General features: G+C 42.6%; 1 protein-coding gene across 1 annotated transcript in view; it reads left to right on the top strand.

Moving 5' to 3' along the window:
• The window catches only part of med13a (mediator complex subunit 13a), an 87571-nt gene that overhangs the window by 28531 nt on the left and 36586 nt on the right, over window positions 1-22454 (top strand). Inside the window, exon 4 of the mRNA XM_080483590.1 lies at window positions 18056-18201. Within this exon, the coding sequence (XP_080339716.1) occupies window positions 18056-18201 (146 nt within the window). The remainder of the gene's footprint in view (window positions 1-18055; window positions 18202-22454) is intronic.

Genomic DNA, 22454 nt, shown 5'->3' with positions numbered 1-22454 from the left:
ATCGTTTGGATCGTAAACAACATTTAATGACCCAAATTAGTTTGAGAGGCATCTGCTTCATGGAGACAGATTTAAAGCTTGATTGTCATTATATAAAGTTACTATCAAAAAATCTATGAACATAGTAGAGTTTAACAGATGTTACTGTACAGCTTGACATTGTTTATGAATATAGCGTATTCTTCTCTGCGGGCATGTGTGTGTGGTTTCATTTCCAAAACAAACAGCCGCACCTACTAGTGGTCCAAAAGGAAAACTGTTTTCTAACTGTAAACTGACATTGTTTACAAAATGTTGCCGGGTAAATGTGAAACTTTCCTGAAACGAAAATGCAAAAATGATGCGTTTTCCTTGAAACTTTGTTGAGTAAACGGGCCAATTGGCAGTGCAAATAGTGGAGTCCATACATTGGTGCATTGATAAGAAGTGTATGCTATATCATCGATTGCAAATATAGGAATCCCTCCTAGGTGGTGCTCTTCAGTCAGTATTTGTTTTTAATGATGGTGTCACACTTATCATCAGCCTTCACTCTGAACGTTTCAAAAGCCGCCTCTCACAGACATTGGAGAGCTAAGAATAATAAACAGTTGGGGATCGTCTTGCGGCACAGCTCGGCTCTGCACACGGGAAACACTGGATACCCCACCGATCATCAGACTGCTCCTGTGCTGCATCCAAAGTTTCCAGTTGGCCGAGGCTGCAGCCAGCTGACAGCACTCATAACCTCAACCCCAGACCTCAGCCTGTGTTGAAATGCTTACATCATCTATCCGCCCCTCCTTCCTCTCAGTTTAGCCCGACGTGTGGTACGCAAACGATGGCCCCACTCAGAAACAGAAAAAGCAAAAGGGTTGCTCCTTCCGATGTCAGATATTGCGACTATTTATTTCCTCCTTTAGTGTTATGTTTGATAATATTCTTAAATGAGATCCGTGCATGCTGATTGGTCAGCGCCTCTGTGTTGACATGAGCTGAGAATGGAGCAGCATGTGTTGACAGAGCTCACAGTAATTCTCTTTGTCTGGAGTGCAGGCGGCTCCAAGTTGTGCAGCCTGCTTCTTTCTGTAAACCTTACACTGCTAGGTAGACTGGAAATACAGAGAAAGAGCGGGAGCGAACACAAGGGAGGGGGGGGGGCGGGGGTGCACGGGAGAGATCCTCTCGGTTGTCATGGCAGCAGGGAAATGCACCCTGGGATGGTGTGTTTCCAAGGTGAAGCGAGATGCTGGTGCTCGATTGGTCAGCTTGAGGCAGACTAACTCGTTGACTTGCTTCTAATTGGCTGCATTACCCAAATTCGGAGCAACATTAAACCCAGGCTGCTTTGATGTCTTCATTTTATCAGGACAAAAGGGATATCGTTTCTTTTATCAACATGGTACGTGCTCCGCGTTTTCACCATCTACAGTGTGTTCCAACTGCTCTGCAATCAGCAGTGTTTGACTACTGCTCCACTTTATTCAAATATGTGAGCTTGTCATGCTTTCAGTTGTCGTTTCCCGACTGAAAGTGTCTTTAACAAATGAAGCTGTTATGAAACGGGGCCACTCTGCAGCAGCAGCTCACATTGCACGAGCAAAGCATAATGAATGAATGCAAAACACGGTTAAACAGTAACAAATGTGCCCGTGTAAACATGCGCAACTGTCTGCACCCTGCTGCTCGACTGTGGGTTATGTGGGTGAGCACATTCTTCCTCTATTGTTTGGTCCTAATGTTGGGAGGTGAGTGTGTGAGTCCTGGTGCGCTGTGGCAGGCGGAAGCCGAGAGCAGCACTCTGTTAAGTAGGACAGTGCAGGATAAAGGGCCACTGCCTCCAGTCTGGGGCTAAAGTGCTAAATTTATCCCCTCCCCGCTCCCAGCACAACACAAACACACAGGGAGACCGGGCACACAAACATGCTCGTCAACAATCGGCATGCAAAGGCAGTCCGTGTCGAGGGCATCCGCACAGTTGGCACACAAGGTTTTCATTAGGACGAGCGGTGGAAGACGCTGGAACTTGCAGTCGGGGTGGGGGAACCGTGCTTGTGGTGTTCAGACAGACCGGTCACACTAATATAGACATACAGGACAACTCAGCGGGTCATTTAAATACCCGATCCCCCACTCACACAGACACACTCGACCCCTTTACCCCCTGGTCTTTCCCTTTACTTCATCAGTCTCTCTAGCAACAGAAACTCCAGGGAGACAGGGCTATGGGACCATGTGACCCTGTGCTCTGGATATATCACGTTGCTGGAGAGATCCTGTCCACAAGATAAATATGGCTCTTAAAGAAAAATACCTACATTTTTCATGGGCTTCATTGTACGTCCTAATTGCTGCACAATAATTAATAATGCTTTTCCTCTTTTTGTGTAGCTGTAATAAGACTGTTGGTTACTTCGCCATGATTTTGCACGTCCTAGCTAATTTCATCCACAGAGTGACTCCATTTGTTAAGACAATATTTGTGCATAAAGTCTTTGCCAGACAGGAACAAGTCAACAGGCTCTCTAAATAAATTTGCATCAGTCAGTTTGTGAGAATGGATTTCTATCACAAAGCAGAATAAGGTATCCTACATCTGAGTAAATGAGATCACAAAAAGCTAATATGACTTTGATTAACACGTCTCATGACACTGTGCGCAGTGAGCCAAACATTTAGATTAATTCAAGCTGCGTGAGGATACAGGAGACCATTAAAGGCTCCTCGCACCTTATTGTAAGATTAGTCACTCATTTCCGCTCCTGAATGCCGTCCTCATTTCCTCTAATGCCAGCTAGAGGCCCTCGGAGAACAAAGAATCCATCTCCCATTAGTAAAGTTAACAGGCACCATTGTCTTTTTATGTATTGCAGTACTAAGGAAGCCCATTTTGGTGTCAGCAGTGAAATTCAAGGGGATCAACTGGGACACATCTCTTATTCAGGCAGGGAATCCTGTGTCCTTAAATTTCCTCCGCTGCCTCTCGGTTCCCTTGTTCTCCCCACCCCTCCCGCCTCCTCGTCCGCTGCATTCCTCCCATTCCTACAGGGTTCCCATGTGACCACAGGCTACGGCCGAGCACAGGGCCAAGCGAAGGTCTGAAGAAGTCGTCATAGTTAATCCGTCAGGCGTCACTCCCTCCCCGTTCACCCCTCCCGTCCTTTCTGTCCTTTTCTAAGTAACTGCAATGCCTGTGGCACTGTCTTTAATCCAGAGGTTCAAACAGATGGTCACATTTGAAGCTAATCCCTTATATGGTTTTGGACTTTTCACCTAGACCCTGTCAACTGTTAGGTGGCTGCATTGTAGCCTCAAATGTCCAGATAAACCCGGAAAGGAAGTTACTCCCTGTGTGGTGCCCGTCAAGTGTAAGTTTGAGTTCGACTCCCCTGCAGAGTGCAGGTGGGCGTAATGGCCTAAAATAAAAACTTGATATTTTGCAAAAACGATATTATTGACACAATGACTTAAAAGCATTCAACGGGTGAGTGAAGAGGAATGCACTGATGCCACTTTTTTTTAGTACTTATATTTGGCTACTTGCCGACACCAAGTACTGAGATGAGTACTATATAATGCAATAACAACTCCTACTAAAAGAACTGCACCACTATTTATTTTACCACTGACACTCAAACATTCACCGTTATTTTCTCAAACAGGACACCACAGTAAAATAATAACACACCGTCACACTGTGATCACGTGTCTTTGACTTCTGGTTCAAAATATTAACATATTATATTCTGAAATCTATTGTTGACTGTTCTTTTTGTGAGAACTTCCTGTCCTTTTGGCAGCTTGACTTCAGCTGATCACAGTGGTGGGTGTGCATTTGATGTAAGGCCATTTTGAAGTGAAAACTGAAAAGTTTCATTGCGTTGTCCCTTTATGTGACAGCTGTTCTTGGAGCCACTGAAAACGCAACTTTTTGAAAATGACTCACAAGGTGAAATTTTTCAGTGGAAACAGGGAAAAAAACGCAACTTTTCTGAAACGCTGCTACTGTGCATGCTCACCACGGCCGAGGTAAATAGTATGCACAAGTAGATGAATAATACCAACAACGGTGGCCTCCACAGTGTCCTGGTACTTGATAGTTTTATAGTTGACAGTCACTCGTAATAACAATCCAACTTGGTCGCCTGTCCTTGGGAATGTCTGTGTACTCTCATTGTTGATGTTTGTAGGTTATTCTTCTATGCGCACATGTGTGTGTGGTTTCATTATAAAAACAACCAACAGCGCCAACTCATGGCCAGGCATGCTAACTACATAGTTTTCGGTGTTTCGTGGCGCTCTCGTGGAAACGGATATCGTTTTCAAAATGTTGACATGGAAACGCAAAACTTTTCTGAATCGAACATGCAAAAACGATGCAGTTGTACTTGAAATTGCACCTAAATTACAAGGCCTAAATTAGGAGTTGTGGCAAATGCACTTTATGATGACATCCCTGAGCATCTCTCAGCAGCCACCTGGTGAGAGTGAAATTGCTCTGGGGGGGAGACGACCAAAAAGCAATCAAATATGATAAGATCACAGATGTAAACAACTGAGCGCAATTTTTCGTCAGCTTTGCTTTTGTCCTTGATAATCTTAAGTGTCCACATGGCTGCTCTGCTCACAGGTTGTTATAGCAGCACATGTGGCTGATCTGAACTCTTCAACTAGTATGAATACTCACACTCAGTGTCAGAATCAATATCATTCGTCCAACTGTATGAATGGGTTTGTGACTAAAAGATTAGAGGGATATGTTTTTAACGGAGTTTAAATGGCAATTTCTTTCCTTTTGAAAGAACTGTGAAAATGATCACTCGTGAAAGAAAATCATGTGTTTGAATAAAAAATGTCAGAAAATTATTCTCATGAATCCCAACAAAAACCTCCTGAATTGATTTGTTGTCTTGAGCAGAGCAGGCCGCATTGTGTTTTCCTTTCTTTCTTTTTTTTTCTTATACTTTGCTTTAAATTTTAGCTTTCAATTTGGAATTCCTCACTTTATGAGCAAATCACCCAGAAGATTATTTTTTATTCTTTCCTTCCTGCTACTACTTGCCTTTATTGTCATTATCCAACATTGCCCAATGAAAATATAGATGCAAAATCTATGTATTTTTGTTGTTAAAACTAAACATGCTGTAGTGACACGATACATGCTGTCCTTTACTGTTCGTTGTATTTATTCAAGACAGATGCTGCACAGATACCAAACCTCAAGAGTTTTAGTTTGAATGATTTATTATATACAGAGATGTAATTGAGATCGATTTGAATCAGACATTTTTTCCATTTACCCCAGAGTTAAAATCCTTACACATATTTTCCAGTTATCCCTCATTTAGTTATAGAAGGGCATTTTGAAGAGACATGAGGACTGTATGTGACTGTAACAGCATCAATTACTACATTTCCACTGCTGTACTCAAAGAACAGCTTCCTCCCCCAACAACCTTGAAATAATAAAAAAAACCAGTACACATATCTCCTCGGCCCTAAGACCGCTTCCAATGTATCACTCTCCAGAGCCATCGGTGGGCTGATAAAGAAGAAATGCATAAGAAATCTTTATCGTGCCTCAATTTAATGTGAAAGAACATCTGGAAAACTGATGATTGTGTCAATAGTTTAAGCTCGAAGATTGAGGAAGGCTTCTAAGAAAAGCCGTATTATGCTTGTTTCTCTTCCATCAGGTCATTTTGTTAAGTGCAAATCAACAAAAACAACGTCAAATCAGTTGTTTTGTCAGAACGTTTTGTCTTTGAAGGCCACACCAGTTTCCTTCTGAAGTTTTGTCTTCCTTTATTTCCCTGAACGTTTGTCATAAATTACTGTTTTTGGTGGTTTCAGTCAAATGGATGCATGTTTCATACCTGCCACATCCAGACAAAGACTGTGGAGATTTCCACTCTGACATGCCTGTCATTATTTGAGAATCTATTGCAAGGCTATCAGAGAGACACACACTAACACCGACTGTCAGTTTAGAGTCATCTGGGTCTCTGAACTCTGACTATCTTGTTCTGAGATTACATTGTTCAAGTGTCATTTACATTTCTCTTGCAAACAGTCTGCGTTGCAGGCCACAATCAAACTCTTTCAATTGTCTTCACCAGACATGGCTGGTAGCGTCGCTAACACCCCAACACAATACGTTTGTGCCAGGTTTGACTTGTTGGACTCTAATGTAAGACAGAAATTCATACAGTGACTGTTTGCACATGGACAAGTTGGAAATGACAACTGTTGACCATTGCCATGAGGTAATCTCACTCAACCTCACTCGCTAGAGAAGCATAAAAGTCTCTACCACACACTGATGATTTACTAAATAAACTGCTAAAATGTGGTCCGATCTCCGGTGCTCCTCCCGGCGCCTCATTGTTCACTTTCACCTCTGATGGGACTTCCTGATGCCGCTGGGAATGAAAATTAGAAATATATCTAAACTGTCTGAATGTGTTCTCTCTCGATCCTGTAAACACTTGTTTCGCTGAAAGGTCCTCTCTACATGACCTGCAGTGGTCACAAACACTCTGCACCCGGATTCTAAGATGTGTAGAGAAGGGTTTTGAGGTCAACGATTATGCTTACATGCTCTAACAGGAACATTGTGTACAATGCTCAGAAAAGATCTGTCCTCGGTATTCTCTTCCATCAGTGTTGAAGGAAGAAAAAAAAAAAGGCTCACTGGACCTCTGGTGCTTCTTATTTCTTAGCTAATAGATTGTTGGACAGCATGGGAAACACACAGTTCTTCTTTGGATTTTTTTCCCCATGTCATCAGCACTCTGGCTTGCAGTGTCCTGTGATGCTGCTGTTGGTACCTCACAGCTGAGGTGATGATTGTATTTGCAAATGGTCACATTGTGCATGCAACAGTCAGATCAGTTCAATAATGAATTTAAACAAGCATGTATTAAAAGAAAACAAGTAGGGGATTAATGTTTTGATAAGGACTCCCTCATTGATCGTCGGACATAATGGATAAGTGTCCAAACCTGTGAAGCGTGGTACAGTTTCTGCACAGCGGCTCACTCACTGCAAGCTGTTAACCTGACGTGGAAGTTCACAGTGATTCCAACAGATTCAGCACGCCTCTGATATTTATTCTGACATTCCCTGCAAGTTAATTAATTTGTTCTGCAAGACAAAGAGATTATGTCGCCCTGTTAACCTTTCCTCGTTTCTCCTGGACACTCTCAGAAAAACCCACAAATTCTGCCTTGGCATTCAGCTGCTTGTAGAACGTGTTGGTGCTTAGAGTCAAACCTTTAATGTAATAGTGTAACAAGGTTTTTCAAAAAGCATTTTATCTTGTTTGAGAGAAAGAAGAAGAAGAAGAAAAAAAAAGACCAACAGTAGCTTCTTTGGGTTCACTGCAGAAGCCAAACTTTAATCCAGGATAAGGCTGACTAATTGCCCCCAGGCTCTGAGTAATGAATCTTTATTACTGCAACTGAACAACACATTCTACTTATTTTGCGTCGACTGGGCGATTCAACCGGATTCCAAACCAGCTTAGATGTATATTTAGTGTTGCATACAACGATAACAAATGGTCTTCTCCCGCAGAAGGTCTTTCAGTGTTTTATACTACCCAGTTAATTGGAATTATATTATGTGCTGTGAATGGAGTGCATGTTTTGACAACTAAATGCATATCACACTAAGTGCTTCTTTCACCAGAAGAAACAGATGTTGTGTCAGTCGTGATGCAGTTGCAAAGTGATTACTCAGATGTGGTAATGAGGACAATTACGGGGAGGATTTTTCCAGAAAAGCAAAGGTGTTTGACTCTGATTGAGACGGTGACTTTGAAGCTGACAACAGGTGAATTAGAGAAGCCCTACTGTGCATAACTCCGAGTGTGTGTGTGTGAGTGTGTTGCTGTCAGGGTTATGTCAGTATTATCTTTAGTCGGCTCCTGCTGGCTCCTCGTGCGGTTATGATACACTCGCTGAGGATCGGATTTCTCCTCTTTTCATGGACTTGTCGTTCCATCTCTTCCCATTTCTCTCGTCCGCCAAAGTTTAATCTGACATACATAAAGAGGCTCAGCCCCCCTCCCTCACCATTTGTGGCTGAGGGAAATCAATTCAAAGTAATAGAGCTCTTCATGTGTGATAGTGCTGGCCTTAAGAGTTTAATCCGAGTGTTTTCTGCAGCACCTTCTCCCCTGTGTAAACCGTCACTACAGCTCGAGCCGCCGCGTCTCCCCGGGCCTCCTGTGTTTTGTTGTGTTTGTGTTACTTTGGCAGGAAGACAGCGCTGTTGTTTCCCAGTGGTCAGGTGGCTAGACATTAGGGAAGATTACATCACAGTGGAAATGTGTCCTTTTAATTCTCTGCGATTACCACCTTTGCTCCTCATCCTGTGTGTTCTCTCTTATCTTCCTGTCTCATCTTTTGCTCCCGAGCAAAATTCCACTAAACAAAAGTGCTCTCTTTATTCTTATCATTTGGCATGTTTCCTTTCCCCTGTCAAACGTCTTTGAAGTCGAAAATCCTAATGTGTGCTGCTATTCATTGTTGGGCATTTTCCTGATAGCTACAGCTGTGATGCAAACCAAACAGTAGTGTTGTTGTTCAGGAGGACGGCCTCCCTGCTCCTTCCAAGAAAAAAATAAAACTTTGATAGCCAACCATGAATTCTGAGCAAGCTTTCTTATATCATTTTCCACAGTCAAAAAATTCATCCACGTTCACGCTGCGTCTTCCACTGTAAGCCCCCAATCATTGTTTATTAATGTTGTGCCAGAAACTGTACCCATGCCAGCGTGTCCCGTCACCGCAGCAGCAGCACACGACCAGTCAAAACATGTTTACACGCCGCAGATCATCATAACAAGCTGCTGCAAATGGCAGCCGGCCACAGACGCGTCAGGCCAGAGGTGACCGCAGTGTAAAGTACAGCAGAAAAATGGACACGAGCGGAGAAGTTTCCATTTCCCAGTAGAAGGCGACGCTTGTTGTTGTGCTGTAGGAAGTAGACATCAGCGAATCGGAAGCTCAGTTGTTAGATCGCAGCCGGCCAAGCCCAGCAAACATCCGAGGAATGTCACAGCGCCTTCTTTTTTCATTCCAGCTCGGTCTTCATTTCTCTCTGCTTCAATGGCTCCGTGGCCCACAGCTGACATCAAGTGTTGTATTACTTTTGTAACTGTGTTCCTGTGCATGCGCTTGTTATTTCATACCTAAGCAGAAAGGCATGTGACTTCCAAGCAGCTAATGGTTTGTAAGAGATCTGGCATCTTTTACAGCCCCGACAGTAATCGTTTTATATTTTCTTGCAACTCAATAAAACTCAGAAAGAGAGTGATTACCATAACAGTAATAAAACACTGCAGCAGCACTTCTAAGTGATGTAAAACAGCTCATCTCAAAGCAAACAGGAAGAAAAAAAAAATAGCCAGGCATAAAGTAGTGACATGTCATGCTGGAGCACAACTTTATTTGGTGCACATATTCTGAAGAGCCAAAGTCTGTAACAAAAGTGGAAAACTAGAGAAATAAAATGTTTAAATGCCTCTAATGCTTAAAACTATGGCAGGGAATCCTATCTGTAATCCAGCGATAGAACAAAAAAAAATGCTATTATGCACACTGCACATTAATTTATTGCAGCTCAGGCGATGAATGGGTAAATTTGGATGCGATGTCCCCGTAGGTTTGCATGGGCAACTGCTTTTGTTGCCATTTGCTGGAACAGCGAGCCACAAATTCATCTGCTGGCAAGCCTGGACACAGATAACACGTAGGAGATAATGGGATGATGTTGCTCACTGAGTAATTGTTTTATTCAGAAACAACCGTCTCGTTACTTTCCTCCACCGCAGCGCTTCATTGTTGATTTGTCAGATGGAGAAATACAACGGTTTTGTGAGAGTAAGAAATTATTCTCCAAGAACCAAAAGTTTGACTTCATGCAATATTTATTTATTTATTTTTTTCTTTTGGAGGCGGATCAATGCTCAGAAATATGAGCTGATTGATAATTTGACCAACAGATTGGTGCAGACAGTTACCAACTAATGAGGACGAAATGAGACGTTAAAGGGATCACCTTAAATCCAAGCTATGAAACACATCGAGATGTAACTGGGAGTTTCATGGCTTCAGATTTAGGGATAAGGAAATAAATGTGCAGTGAACTTACAAGTTTATGACTTCGATGGATAAATCACTCTTGAGAGATAGTCATCATCGTGTTTATTGATTTTTGTGTGTTTTCAGAGCTAAAGTGCTCTGACTTTTGCTATTTGATTGTAACCGACTCCTTTAGTCTGTGATAGTAACCTGATTGGATTAAACGACCAGTCCAGGCTGCAACCTGTCTGCACCCTTAGGCCCCGTTTACACGGCAGCCGTGCTGAGAGCCACTGAAAATGCACATTTTTGAAATTAGCTCCCAAGGTGGATCTTTACATTTAGGAAAATGACGGATTATATTCTAGACACCGTCAATAATTCCCTGCAGTTTGTGAAACTATGGAACAGCTACACTAGTGATGGTGGTGCCACGTTTCTGCTGTACTGTAGGTCATGCATTAACATGAGGTCATGCGCAGCGTGCAGCGCAGGATTAGCAGACTGAAAACATACCGATTCACAGAAATCTTGACGTGTTAAAATCGGCACGAGTTATTGGCAAATTTTACAGTCTAATAACTATCCTGCATCCCTGATTTAAATGCTGAATTCCACAAACCACATGTGTAAACAACAGTTATAACACAACATCATCCTGTGGTCATCTGTACTGACGGAGGCGGAGGCTGTCAGTCACAATCGGCTCCTTCGCCACCGCCACGCAAGCCACTGCTAGTCTTTGGCACCTCCTTTCTGTGGCGTGCCAGCTGAAGGCAATGTGCCCACCTGCCTTCCTTTGTATTCATCCTTGCTTTAAATCCCCTCTGGATTATCTTATTGTCTCTACAGCAAGCCAAAGGCCATGGGCCATTTGCATGTGTGCGGCTGAGTGGGAAGCGGCCGCGTGGACGATGGGAGTGGCGTGTAAGTGAGCGTAGAGCAGAGAGCAACCCCGGCTTTTGATAGATGAAGAGCGCAGCAGCGAGCAGTGGGAGGAAAAGTGAAGAAAGATGATGAGTAGATCTCGTGACTGGTTTGGAGGCTACAGCAGCTTCACTTTCTCCTTCCTGCAACGCAGAGAGGCACAAATATCAAGAGGTGAAGATCCACAAAGTGTGATAATCTGACAATCTCTTGGTCTGTACAATTGAGCAAATTTGAATTAAAATCGCAATTTTGCTCCCATTTATTTAAGAAAAAGTTGGAGTTTATGTCATTAACCTATAGAACTCTTCATATTATGAAAAATCATACCGAGGGGTCCCACATTAGATTGCATTTAATTTAACTAAAGCCCTTAACTTAGCATATCATAACAATGCAACAACAGCATCTTAGATTTAATGTAATCTGTTCTTCCTAAAATAATTTTAGAATTCATCAAAAATAATCCTGATGATCAATTTGGCTTTATTCCATAAGCATCGCCTTCTTAAAACTTCTCCTTCATATATACACTTTAGCCCGCTCTCGCTCCTGTTTACTCACCATTGTTGAAATGTTAATAAAGTTATTTTAATGACATAGGAAGGAAGCAAAATGCATATTTATTAAAAAAGGATTTCTGAGTGGATTAGCTGCTGATAGGTGTTGTTGTGATTGCGGGCATGCTCAGTCCTCTGTGGGACTGAACAGTGGCCTTGGGTTTTGGCCTTTTTACTTTTATTTTTTTTGTGGAAGCGTAGGCAGTATCTGGCTGCGGGGGAAATGACATTCTGAAATCCCTCACAACGGGAGTCTTGAGGCACGTTCAGCACACTATAACAGACACAATGTGCCGTGGATTATGACCCTCAAGGGGTCCCGCAAGGAATTCCTGAGGACCCCTAGGCAAAGAATGAAGTTTTCAAATGAAATCATCATAAATTTATGATTTAATTTAGAGTTGGGGCAAGAGGGGGGAGTGTTGGAGGGGCTGTCTGCATTCCTCTAAAATGATACGAAGCTGCTGTGACAGGCCGTGAAAAAGTTGGCTCATGATCTGCAGCAACACCACAACTTGTGGATTTTACACAAACAAAAATGTGGCAATTAGTCGGCTAAAGAGGGCTGATAGTTAGTCTGCTGCGTTTATAGCTTATGTGTTGGTGCTGTAGAAACTCACAGTTGATCCAAATGGATCACCCCCTACGGCTCTGTGTGCGTGTGCGTGTGCGTGTGCGTGTGCGTGTGTGTGCGTGTGCGAACCGCAGACTAATTGCAAAGTTTGATAGTTTTAAATGAAGGTTTACTACGCAGTTACTTTTTAAAGTGGCAATCCTTTAAATTTTGATGTGGATTTGCAATAAAAGAGATCAAACTAAAGCTTTGAACAGAGGGCCTTTAAAGCAGCTGATAATCAGTCATGGCTGCTCAGGGTGCAGATATAAATCATGATTCCCAATCATTTCATGTTTCTGCTTTTAAAATATATCAAAAAAATAAATACATTCCTAATTTCATGCAAAATAAGTCCCCAGTCCACCCGGCTTTTGACGGGATCTGAAAAACAATCCGATCCATAATTCGATGATGCAATCCGAAGCCTGAGCTTTGTGATCTTTCACAGCTCGGCTGCTTATGATCTTCTAATGCTCTGCTAAGCTGATCTGCTGCTGGACGTGGCGATGTGTAAACCACACCGACCTGAGAGGCGGTTTTCATTTCGCCTCCGACTCACAGCAAAGAAGAAAAGCAATAATGTAAAAGAGAATAGTTGTTAAATCAGTGTTGTGGTTTCCATTACCTACACTTGACCTGCCCACCTCATCTCAGCTACCACACACTTTTTCACCATGCTTACCAGCTGTCCACAGGGTGAGTAGGTGTGTGTCAGTGCGTGTGTGTGTGTGTGCGTGTGTGTGTGTGTGTGTGTTTGCCGCACCAGCAGGCCGCGGGTGTTTGCAGAAGAATTGAATCTGGCACGTTGCTGCGTGTTTGTGCGGACAGGGTTGTGATCGCCGCTGCTCGCAGACAGACTGGCAGATTCTGTGGACTCGTGTTGCACTTTGTCACAGTGCGAGCTTTGACTGCATTCTGCTCCTCTGGTTTGTGTGTGTGTGTTTGTGTGTGTGTGTTTGTGTATGTCAGCGAGCGAAAGCAGCAGCCTGGAAACGCCTCACATGCTCAAGTAGTGTTGGAGCACCTGTTGGCTTCCCTCATTGTGGGGTTTCTTCAGTGTTGGTGTTTCAAATTGCAATATTTAACACAGATATTGAAATTTAGCATTACGTATAAAAATGCTGTATAAAGTGATATTTTCATGAAGACAAATAGCATTATGTCTGGCTGGTTTTATGATCATTTAGCATGAGAATGTGTAAATGTCAGCAGCTGGCATGCCTCATAATCTCCTTAACCTATCAGCCAACCCCGATCGCGCAATCTGTACAATCACATTTGTAAAGAAATTTACAGATTCAAATCTGGTGTGATAGTGTCCGTGCCCACGTGTGTGTGTGTGTGTGTGTGTGTGTGTGTGTGTGTGTGTGTGTGTGTGTGTGTGTGTGTGTGTGTGTGTGTGTGTGTGTGTGTGTGTGTGTGTGTCCGAGCCGGGTTGTACTTCTGCCTGCTGAGCCACAGATGGCAGCCCTCTACCTCCAGCCTCCAAAGTTCCCTGCACACACAGATGTGCGTGTGTGTGTGTGTGTGTGTGTGTGTGTGTGTGTGTGTGTGTGTGTGTGTGTGTGTGTGTGTGTGTGTGTGTGTGTGTGTGTGTGTGTGTGTGTGTGTGTGTGTGTGTGTGTGTGTGTGTGTGTGTGTGTGTGTGTGAGTGAATGTGTAGCGTCAGGTTTTCTGTGCACGCCCACCACGTTTCTGTCGATGTCTGCAGAATACATCGGCACATTTTGTCTCACTCTATGGCCTCTTCCTCCGCCTCCCCTCGTCACTCTCCTGGCTGTTTTCTTTTCTTTCCGCTGTAAACAGTCGGAGCATAGTGTTAGCCAGCCGGCCGGCCGATCGGTCAGCGCCGCAGATAGCGGCCCCCTTTCATCGCTTGACATACTAATCAGTTCTTTCATTTCTTGAAAATTGAGAAGGGGAGTCTGAAATAACTCGCCGCTCTCACGAGCTTGTCTTTTTGCGCTGTTTGGCTCTGTGCTGCGGGAACGAGACTCACTGAACATCTCTGCCTCTCCTCTTGCCGTTTCACACCTGCGAGAGGTTTGAAGACGTCACAGCAGCCTTCACTTCCTGGGCACCTGAGCAGGAGATACACACCTTCCCCAGCATGTGGCCTAGTTCCCCACATGTCCTTTCGCTACCTCACCTGGTTGCTCACTTGTCTTTCCCCGTTAATGTTTCCTTGTTTGTCCCGCTGATAGCTGCTCTTCCCCTACTCTTCTTACTGGCGTCGTGTCTTTAATCCTGATGGAACACAATCATTGTGTCAGGAATCAATGAGTCACTTTTATCTGCTAAAGTTTATGTGGGAGTTGTTGTTTTTTCTTTAATGGGGTTCAATGATATGAATGAATGCATGAGTACAGAACAGACACGGTGGGCCTATACCCTTTGTTATTCACTCCTTTTACCTGACATCAGCCATGTTTATCGGCAAATATAGTGACTCACATCTGAGTCATAAAAAGTCTGATTAATGTTATTCATGATTTCATCTTTACTTTGGAATGCATTTTTTTTAAATTCTTCATAACAGACTACACCATTGGTCAGCAAACATTATGAGTAAAATAGCAATTTCTCTCACCAAATAAAATTCATGTGGAGCCACAAAACATGTCTACGCACTGTGATGCAAAGGTTAAAGTTGCAAAGTTTTGCCATATTTACAAAAATGGCCTTATGTTGCATTGAAGATTCATGAGTAGACTATAGAAGGCTAAACATTTTATTTGTATCCCTTTTTGTCGCAGGGTGATAGCAGTCTTTTATGTTTTAGTCCTTTATGAATGTTTTTTTTTTTATTTACTTGTTTAACACATTTTACAATTTAGTTTCTGTTTTATTTTTATTTTTTTATTTATTTATTTATTTATTTATTTATTTATTTATTTATTTATTTATTTATTCATTCATTCATTCATTCATTCATTCATGAAACGATTTTTCCTTTTTTAGCTCTTTCTTGCAGTTCAGCCAATTTTGATGTTTTTCCTTTTTTTAATTTTTCTTTAAAAAAAAAAGCTTATTTTTTTGTGCCATTCGGTAGCAATTTTTTAAAGCCTTTTTTCTTCTTCTTTTCTTTCCCAAATCATATGTAAAAATTAGTCTGAGATGTTTATGACTACAAAACCTTCAAAACAAAGGGGCTGTAGAGCCACGGGTTGCAGACCCCTGGAATAGACTCTCATAGAAGCAAATAAGATCTGTACAGTGAAATGTTTAAAACACTTCTCCTGTAGCTGTTGCAGTACGCATGTTTGTACAAACTCACCCTGGCAGCATGGCTTTGAGGCGAGTTTGATAGCAATGTTAACTTTCATGACAGCATCACTGATATCTCAACTCAAATTTGTTTAAAAATCGATGCTTGTTTGCTGGTTTGGTTCCACGATTGGAGCCTGTTGCGGCCGGAATGTTTTACACCCCTGCTTTATCTCATTAACTCCCTCAAGCAATTACTGTAGACATGAAGTTGAAGAAGAACATGCACAGTTGGTGTTATGATGAGAAAACGATGTCTTGACTTTGGCTAGTATGACCAGCATTTTATTTATTTTTTTCCCGTCCTGGTTTGTCTGCAAATGCCAGAGTTAAACATGTTCTGTGCCGTAATGCCACTTGTTTTATAACATGCTACCATGTCATTTTTAAACGTGCTGCCAAACACGCTGGTTTTGCATGACGTTGCCGTTCCTGCAAGGGGATGTATGTTGGAATGTTCAGCCCACCGTTGCTAACCCGACATCGCCTCAGGCCACATCTTTCTGCCCAGTTAAACTGTCGTCTGTCTCAGATTCACTCGTTGAATTAACAGAAGCTATTTTAGTCATTCCAGCCACAGAATATGTCACTTACTGTCAGCTAAAAAAAACTGGAAGCTCGCTAAATGATTTGTGCTCTGCTCCCTAAAAAAGAATTTAGTGAATCTGTAGAATTTGTCAACTCAGGTGTCAGAACAGAGCTGAGCGTCACTTCTCACGTTCACTTATTAATTCATAGCCATAACACAGATCTGATTGAGCCGATAACGCTCCATAAAAAAGTACCCTGTGATCAGGACATCTGTAATTACAAGAGATAATAACGTACACTTCTTTCTGTGTAGAATTGCACCACTTGTGAGGATTTTCACCCGATTGCTGTCCAAACTGCAGCGTGTAGAGGGGCTTTCTGTCTGAACAACATGTGACTGGGTCTGCCAGCCTTACCCTGTCCTCACATGATCTTTAAGACCGGGTGCTTCACAGTACAGTTTGTCTCCCCCATCACTTCCATTGTAGTTGCTTTCGGAGGGCTGCTCCGCCACGGCTCGGAGGACGAGTGATTACAGCCACAGATAACCCTCCCCATTTGCATATGGCCATGTGAATATTGTATTAAACGGGTCTTTGAACTTTATGGCAGTAGCTGTCCAACACCAAAATACTAAACATTTGCATACTCTGGTGGCACCACTGAGCATATTGCTGTCTGTCTCCGGCTCTTAACCGTCCTCATTAAGCTCCCAGCTATAGAATTACAATATTCACAGACGAGAGCCTCCTTATTTTGCCAGAAAAAGAAGTCTAAGATGAATGTCAAACTCTGCAGGGCTTAGGGCATCTCTTCACTACGTAGGTGGTATTATCTTATTGAAGTGCTCTCTTTTTCTTCCCATCTCCGTGCGCCTCGCTCTCCTCCTCTGCTCCTTTTCTTTAATCCTCTGCAGAGTAGGTGTGTCAGAGCGCCAGAGACGGGGAGAGAAGACTGATATTTGCTTAACCAAATCCTCAGAGAAGGCAACCCTCTTTGATCCACTCCCAAATGCACTGCGTCCGCTCTCATTTGGTCGTTCGTCTGTCACGCTGTCCCGGTGTGTTTGCACGTGTGTGTGAGTGTGTGTGTGTTGAACAAGAGAAAGAGGGACGGAGGGGGGGGGAGAGAGAGAGAGAGAGAGAGAGGAGGGAAGCCTGCAGACAATGCCCTGCATTTTACCCAGCTCTGCTCTTCTTCCGTCTGCCGTGTCCTCGCTTTCTGTTCCCTCTTTAACTTGTCTTTTTTTTTTTTTTTTGTGCACTGCTGAGGTCAGACTGGCACAGGCAGGCGTTGCTGTAAGCAGAGCTGTTGTCTGTGTGTGTGTGTGTGCGTGCGTGTGTGAGGAGGTACTGTTTCGTGGCTGAGACTATTGGCAAGAACGCCAGGGTTAGCTGGGGCTTGCCCCTTTGTTTTTTACACACGAGACGCACCGAAGCAAGCTCTCACACACACACACACACACACACACACACACACACACACACACACACACACACACACACACACACACACACACACACACACACACACACACACACACACACACCACCTGTGAGCTGAGCTGCATTGACTCACTCCCGTCCTGACTCAGGCGCATGCTATTTAGGGCTCCAAACTGTAAACTCCCACCCATATTAGAGGGATTCCTGTTTAAGGATGAAGAACGCGCTTCATTATTATCTATCTGAATGAAAATATGTGCCGCACATTTCGAAACAGCCGTCTTTGTATCAGATTGTAGCTTCCTCCTGTACACCATACTATCTATCTATCACTGGTTTCATCTTTTCTATTCATTCTGTCGTGTTGAAGCAGAATATGAGTGAGAAGAGAGATCCCATTGTATCCATAGACCGAAAAAGACACAGGTTTTTATAATCACACTTTCTACCTTTCTTCTCAGTGCCATTGCTTCTTTCTCTCACTGCGCAGATTTATCTGATACCCCCACCTTTCTCCCTCGCTGTCTGTCTCGCAGACTATTGGAGTTATTCATTGTGGGCCTCACTTCTTTTGAAAGGTGCGCAATAAAGCTTTCCAATGGCAAATGAGTCACCCAGTCTTTTCTTTTCTCCCTTCAGCGAGCACCTGTCCTGCGCCTTCACCTTCTTCTTACACGGCGAGAGCAACGTGTGCACCAGTGTGGAGATCAACCAGCATCAGCCCGTCTACCACCTCACCGACGAGCACCTCACCCTGGCTCAGCAGGCGTCCAGTCCCTTCCAAGGTCAGTCCCCACTTCATCCAGCAGCTCCATGAAAACTATTAAAGCAAACACGCAACACAACAACAGTAAAGAGGGAGTCCTTAGTGAATTATGCAGCCCCCCCCCCCCCCCCCCCCGAGCCACTTAGAAGCAAATCCCGTATGTAAACTTGTTGAGAGCTGTAAATATAATTGCAAGTTTGCCCACGGATTGTTGTTAAATAGGTTGTCAGTGCGTGTGATGCCCACATTTTTCTTGAAAACCACATCAGCATGGGTGAAACAGACGAGTCATCCTCTGCCGAGTCACTTTGAATTGACCCCCGAGTGGAGAGCCACACACAGTCATAATCAGACACATTGTTAACCTCAACTTTGCTCACAGTCGGTCCAGTGATGTGTACAATATAGCATGCGGCTTATCACTAAGATCCAGAGAAATGACTCCAAATGACTATTACAGGTTAGTTGAAAGTGAAAACAAAAGCCTATATGTTGATTGGAAATTTTAAGATTTCAAATTAGTTCTTTAATTGAATTAGTGGCCATAATTCATTGAAGTCTGTGTGGTAGATACTGGCTGTCGTAGGCCTGGTTAACACACCGAAAATGCAACCTTTTGATAATGCTTTGACTCTGTTTCCGTGGAAACAGTGAAAACGCAACTTTTCTGAAAGACAGCGCATGCGCACCGAGGTCATTGTCATGACTCCCAGTAGTTACCCGTAATATCAATACAACTCGGTCGTCTGTCAACATGAATGTTTGTGTACTTGCTATTGTTAATGTTTATAGTGTATTGTTCTCTATGTGCAAGTGTGTGTTTTCATTATTAAAGCAAACAGCACCTACTAGTGGCCCTACATGAAAACTACACTGTTTTCAGCAGTTCTGCCGCGTAGACGGGCAAAACGATGCGTTTTCACTTGAAACATTCTCTGCTCTTTCACCTGCATGTAAATTTAGACACAAGGACATTAGCCTATAACTTCTATTTTTTTGTGTTCTTTTTTTAAGGTTGGTTTAGGATCATCTGAATGAAATAAATGCACATATGACCACACACCGATTGTTTTCTCTCAACAGAAAAGGGGTGTTGCACCAAACTCAAAACTGTGAAAGCAGTTTTCTCTGTGGCTTCAGCTTTAGGAGATTAATACTAGAACATTTTCTTTATTGTAGCCATAAATATAATGCATTATTAATGGTTTTGAGTTTAGGGCCTTCTTTCATACTTACTTACAAAAGTTTGTGCCACATACTTTGTCCCATACAGGGCATCTTTATATCATAAACACAACCTCTATGCGCCAAAGGAAGAGGTGACAAAGGGTTGAAAATATTGTCCAACAACACGTATCAATTCACCATATAGTGGCTGTTGGGTAAAGCAACAACATGCTCGATACCTTTCGGTTTACCATAAATAACATTGCAATTTCCTTTTTTGTTTTGTTTTTGATTGATGGGGCAATAACTTTCGTGTGCATTTCATTATTCGCTCAGAGAAACCTGAAGATGTCCATCGTGTTGTTTAGGATGACTTCATCCTCATTTTATTCTACATATTTAACTTACATGTGAAGCACAATTAATTATGGTAATGAAAGCTTCAATCACATTGAATGATGCTCTCAGTTTGACACTTGTTGTGGTTAGTTTACAAAAGGCTTCTGCTGCTTGTAGTGACATACAAGTTAAATTCATCAAGTAGCAAAGACCCCATTTAGGCTCCTGAGTGCAGCACAATCCTGCTGGCTTGAGTAGATAAGGTGGATTGTGCCACATAAATAAGTGAGATGTGCTGTCAGAGATTTACTTTTCTTTCTTTTTTTTTGGGAAACAATAAATCCGAAATGCTCAGCGTAAGTGCAGGGGTGTCATTTTTTTTGAATGAAATACATTAGCAACCTGTCCTCACTGTGTTGGGAGCTGTTGCCAAGATAATGCATATATAATCTGCTGTCGGGCTGTCTTTCATTACTGATTGGCTCGCAGCCAGTTTTAAAGAAAAGCCTCCGTAGTCACTTTAAATTATATTGTAGTGTAGTTATAAAAATCTGCAGCTCTAATGATATTCCATCATTGGCTCTAAATTCATTACAGCCAGCCCAAGCCAAACACTGTGTAATCCCCAAACTATTGTCTGCTTGCGTTTCCACTCACACGTAGAAATGTTAATGTAATGACGATAATATACGTTCTGTCTTCAGTTGCGTGGCAGAGCAAATGGTTTGCGTTGTGAATGATTAGATTTAGCACATCCATCCTGTCATCTTCACATCACAGGAGAGGTATGACTGCACGCTCCATCCCGCTGCTCTCAGCTCTGGTTTGGATTCCTGCTGACTTCCCCTGAGTGGTCCCTCAGCAGCATTAAGTCACATTAATGGGCAATAGTTTGACTAAACAACATGTCACCTGAACCACTATCGGGGGGGGTGGGGGGTTATTTTATTCTAAAGTGCACGCATCTGAGCGTGCTTGGCTTCACTTTTTTTTCCATCTGTGCATAATCTAGAGAGTCTAGATCTGTGTTGACAAACTCATTTCAGCCCTGTTTGATCTCAACAAGCTGAACCAGTGAAACACTAACATCATTTCTAGAGGACTTACAATCAGAACTACCAATTTCTGATCTCCTCAGCAGTCTCACACTATAGATTGGATGCTAATACAATTTCACTTGCAGGGAAGTAGTTCACTTTCGCAGCAGCATCTAGGAGGTTTAGTTCTCGTTTGCTGAGCTCACTAAGGCCTCTTTACGGGACAATCTTCCTAGTAAAAATACATTGTTTTTGCATTTTTGCTTCAGAATAATTTTGTGTTTTCACGGCAACATTATGAAAATGATTTCCGTTTCCCTGGAAACTGCAGAAGCATTTAAACAATGCAGTTTTCATGTCGGGTCACACACATGCGCACAGAGAACAATATGCTATAAATGTTTACAATGGCGAGTAGATGGATATTCATATGGACAGACAATGAAATCAGGTTTTTTATTCTCTCAACTATAAAACTACCAAGTCCCAGGAGACTATGGACTGGGAATAATGACACTCTGTAGTCCGCCACTGTTGTTATTGTCCATCCAATGAGCATGTGCAGAAGAAGCTGTTTTGAAAAGTTGCACCTTGAGAGCCATTTTCAAATAGTTGCATTTTCAGTGGCTCCGAGCACCGTTGTCATGTAGCCGGACACTGAAACTGCTTCACTTTAAAATGTTGTTGGGCCTTTGACAACAATCCTCGAAGGGCTGATCAGGAATAGGGGTCACCGTGATTGAGACTTTGCAGTTTTGGGCCCTCTGACTTCCGTGTTTGACACCTCTGGTTCAGACGGTTTAAAGCATACTGAGTGTGTTATGTAATTCTAGGCTGTGACATCTAATAAAGCAGGTAGCGTTGTGTCTCGCATTCTTTTCTTTAACAGTCAAGTCTGACCACATTGTTTATCGTAGTCCAAAAAACTGACACCTGTGACAGTGCAGAGATGGTGATTGTTGAACAAATACACTGACTGTGTGACCACTTATCCATGTGAAGTCATGATGAGTACCCAATAAGTACTCATCATCTAACTGTAAGTAAAGTCTTGGATCAGAGATAAGGAAACATTAAAGCCAGTGCTAAAAGGACTCTGTCCTGCTGCTGTATAATGATGCATATCTTTAATAAGCTCGTAGGAAACACAAATAAGTAACAAGCCGGAAGCAAGAAACACAACTTCAGCTTCTTATGTTTTCATAAAACATTTCCGTGTGCGTTCAACAAGTAACTTTGCCATCTATGCAAATCAATGTACAGTTGATCAGTAATGCAGTGAATACATTTGCCTTTGAGACTATAAGTGATAATCGGTAAGTGAAAACTGTCATTTATCAACATACAAAGCTCAGATTACACACAAATACAAACCATGTGCATCTAATATCTAAAATGTGACTTTGCAATCATTAAAATTCAAAAAATTGGCTTCATTATTTCCTCAAAGCCAGAAATTGAGTGACTTACCAGCCTTCAGCAGAATTTATTTTCTTCTTTTCTCAGGCTTTGTTAGATGTGATTCAACCCTACTCTCTCTGTAAACCCTCTCCTGAGTAATGATAGTGATCACTTTGTCCATTTACCAGTACTTCCTGCAGAGCAAGCCCCGTCACTGTCTCCAGAGCCCTGCTGAAGTGACGTGATAATACCCCTCAGTTATACTCTGCTACCTCGAGTGAAAATAGAATAATTATGCTTGAGATTTGTCATACGGATTCCAATAGGG

This window comes from Lipophrys pholis (genome assembly GCF_963383615.2).
Source record: "Lipophrys pholis genome assembly, chromosome: 16".
NCBI lineage: Eukaryota > Metazoa > Chordata > Actinopteri > Blenniiformes > Blenniidae > Lipophrys > Lipophrys pholis.
The sequence above is the reverse complement of the archived record's forward strand: the minus strand, read 5'-3'. Positions and strand labels throughout refer to the sequence as shown.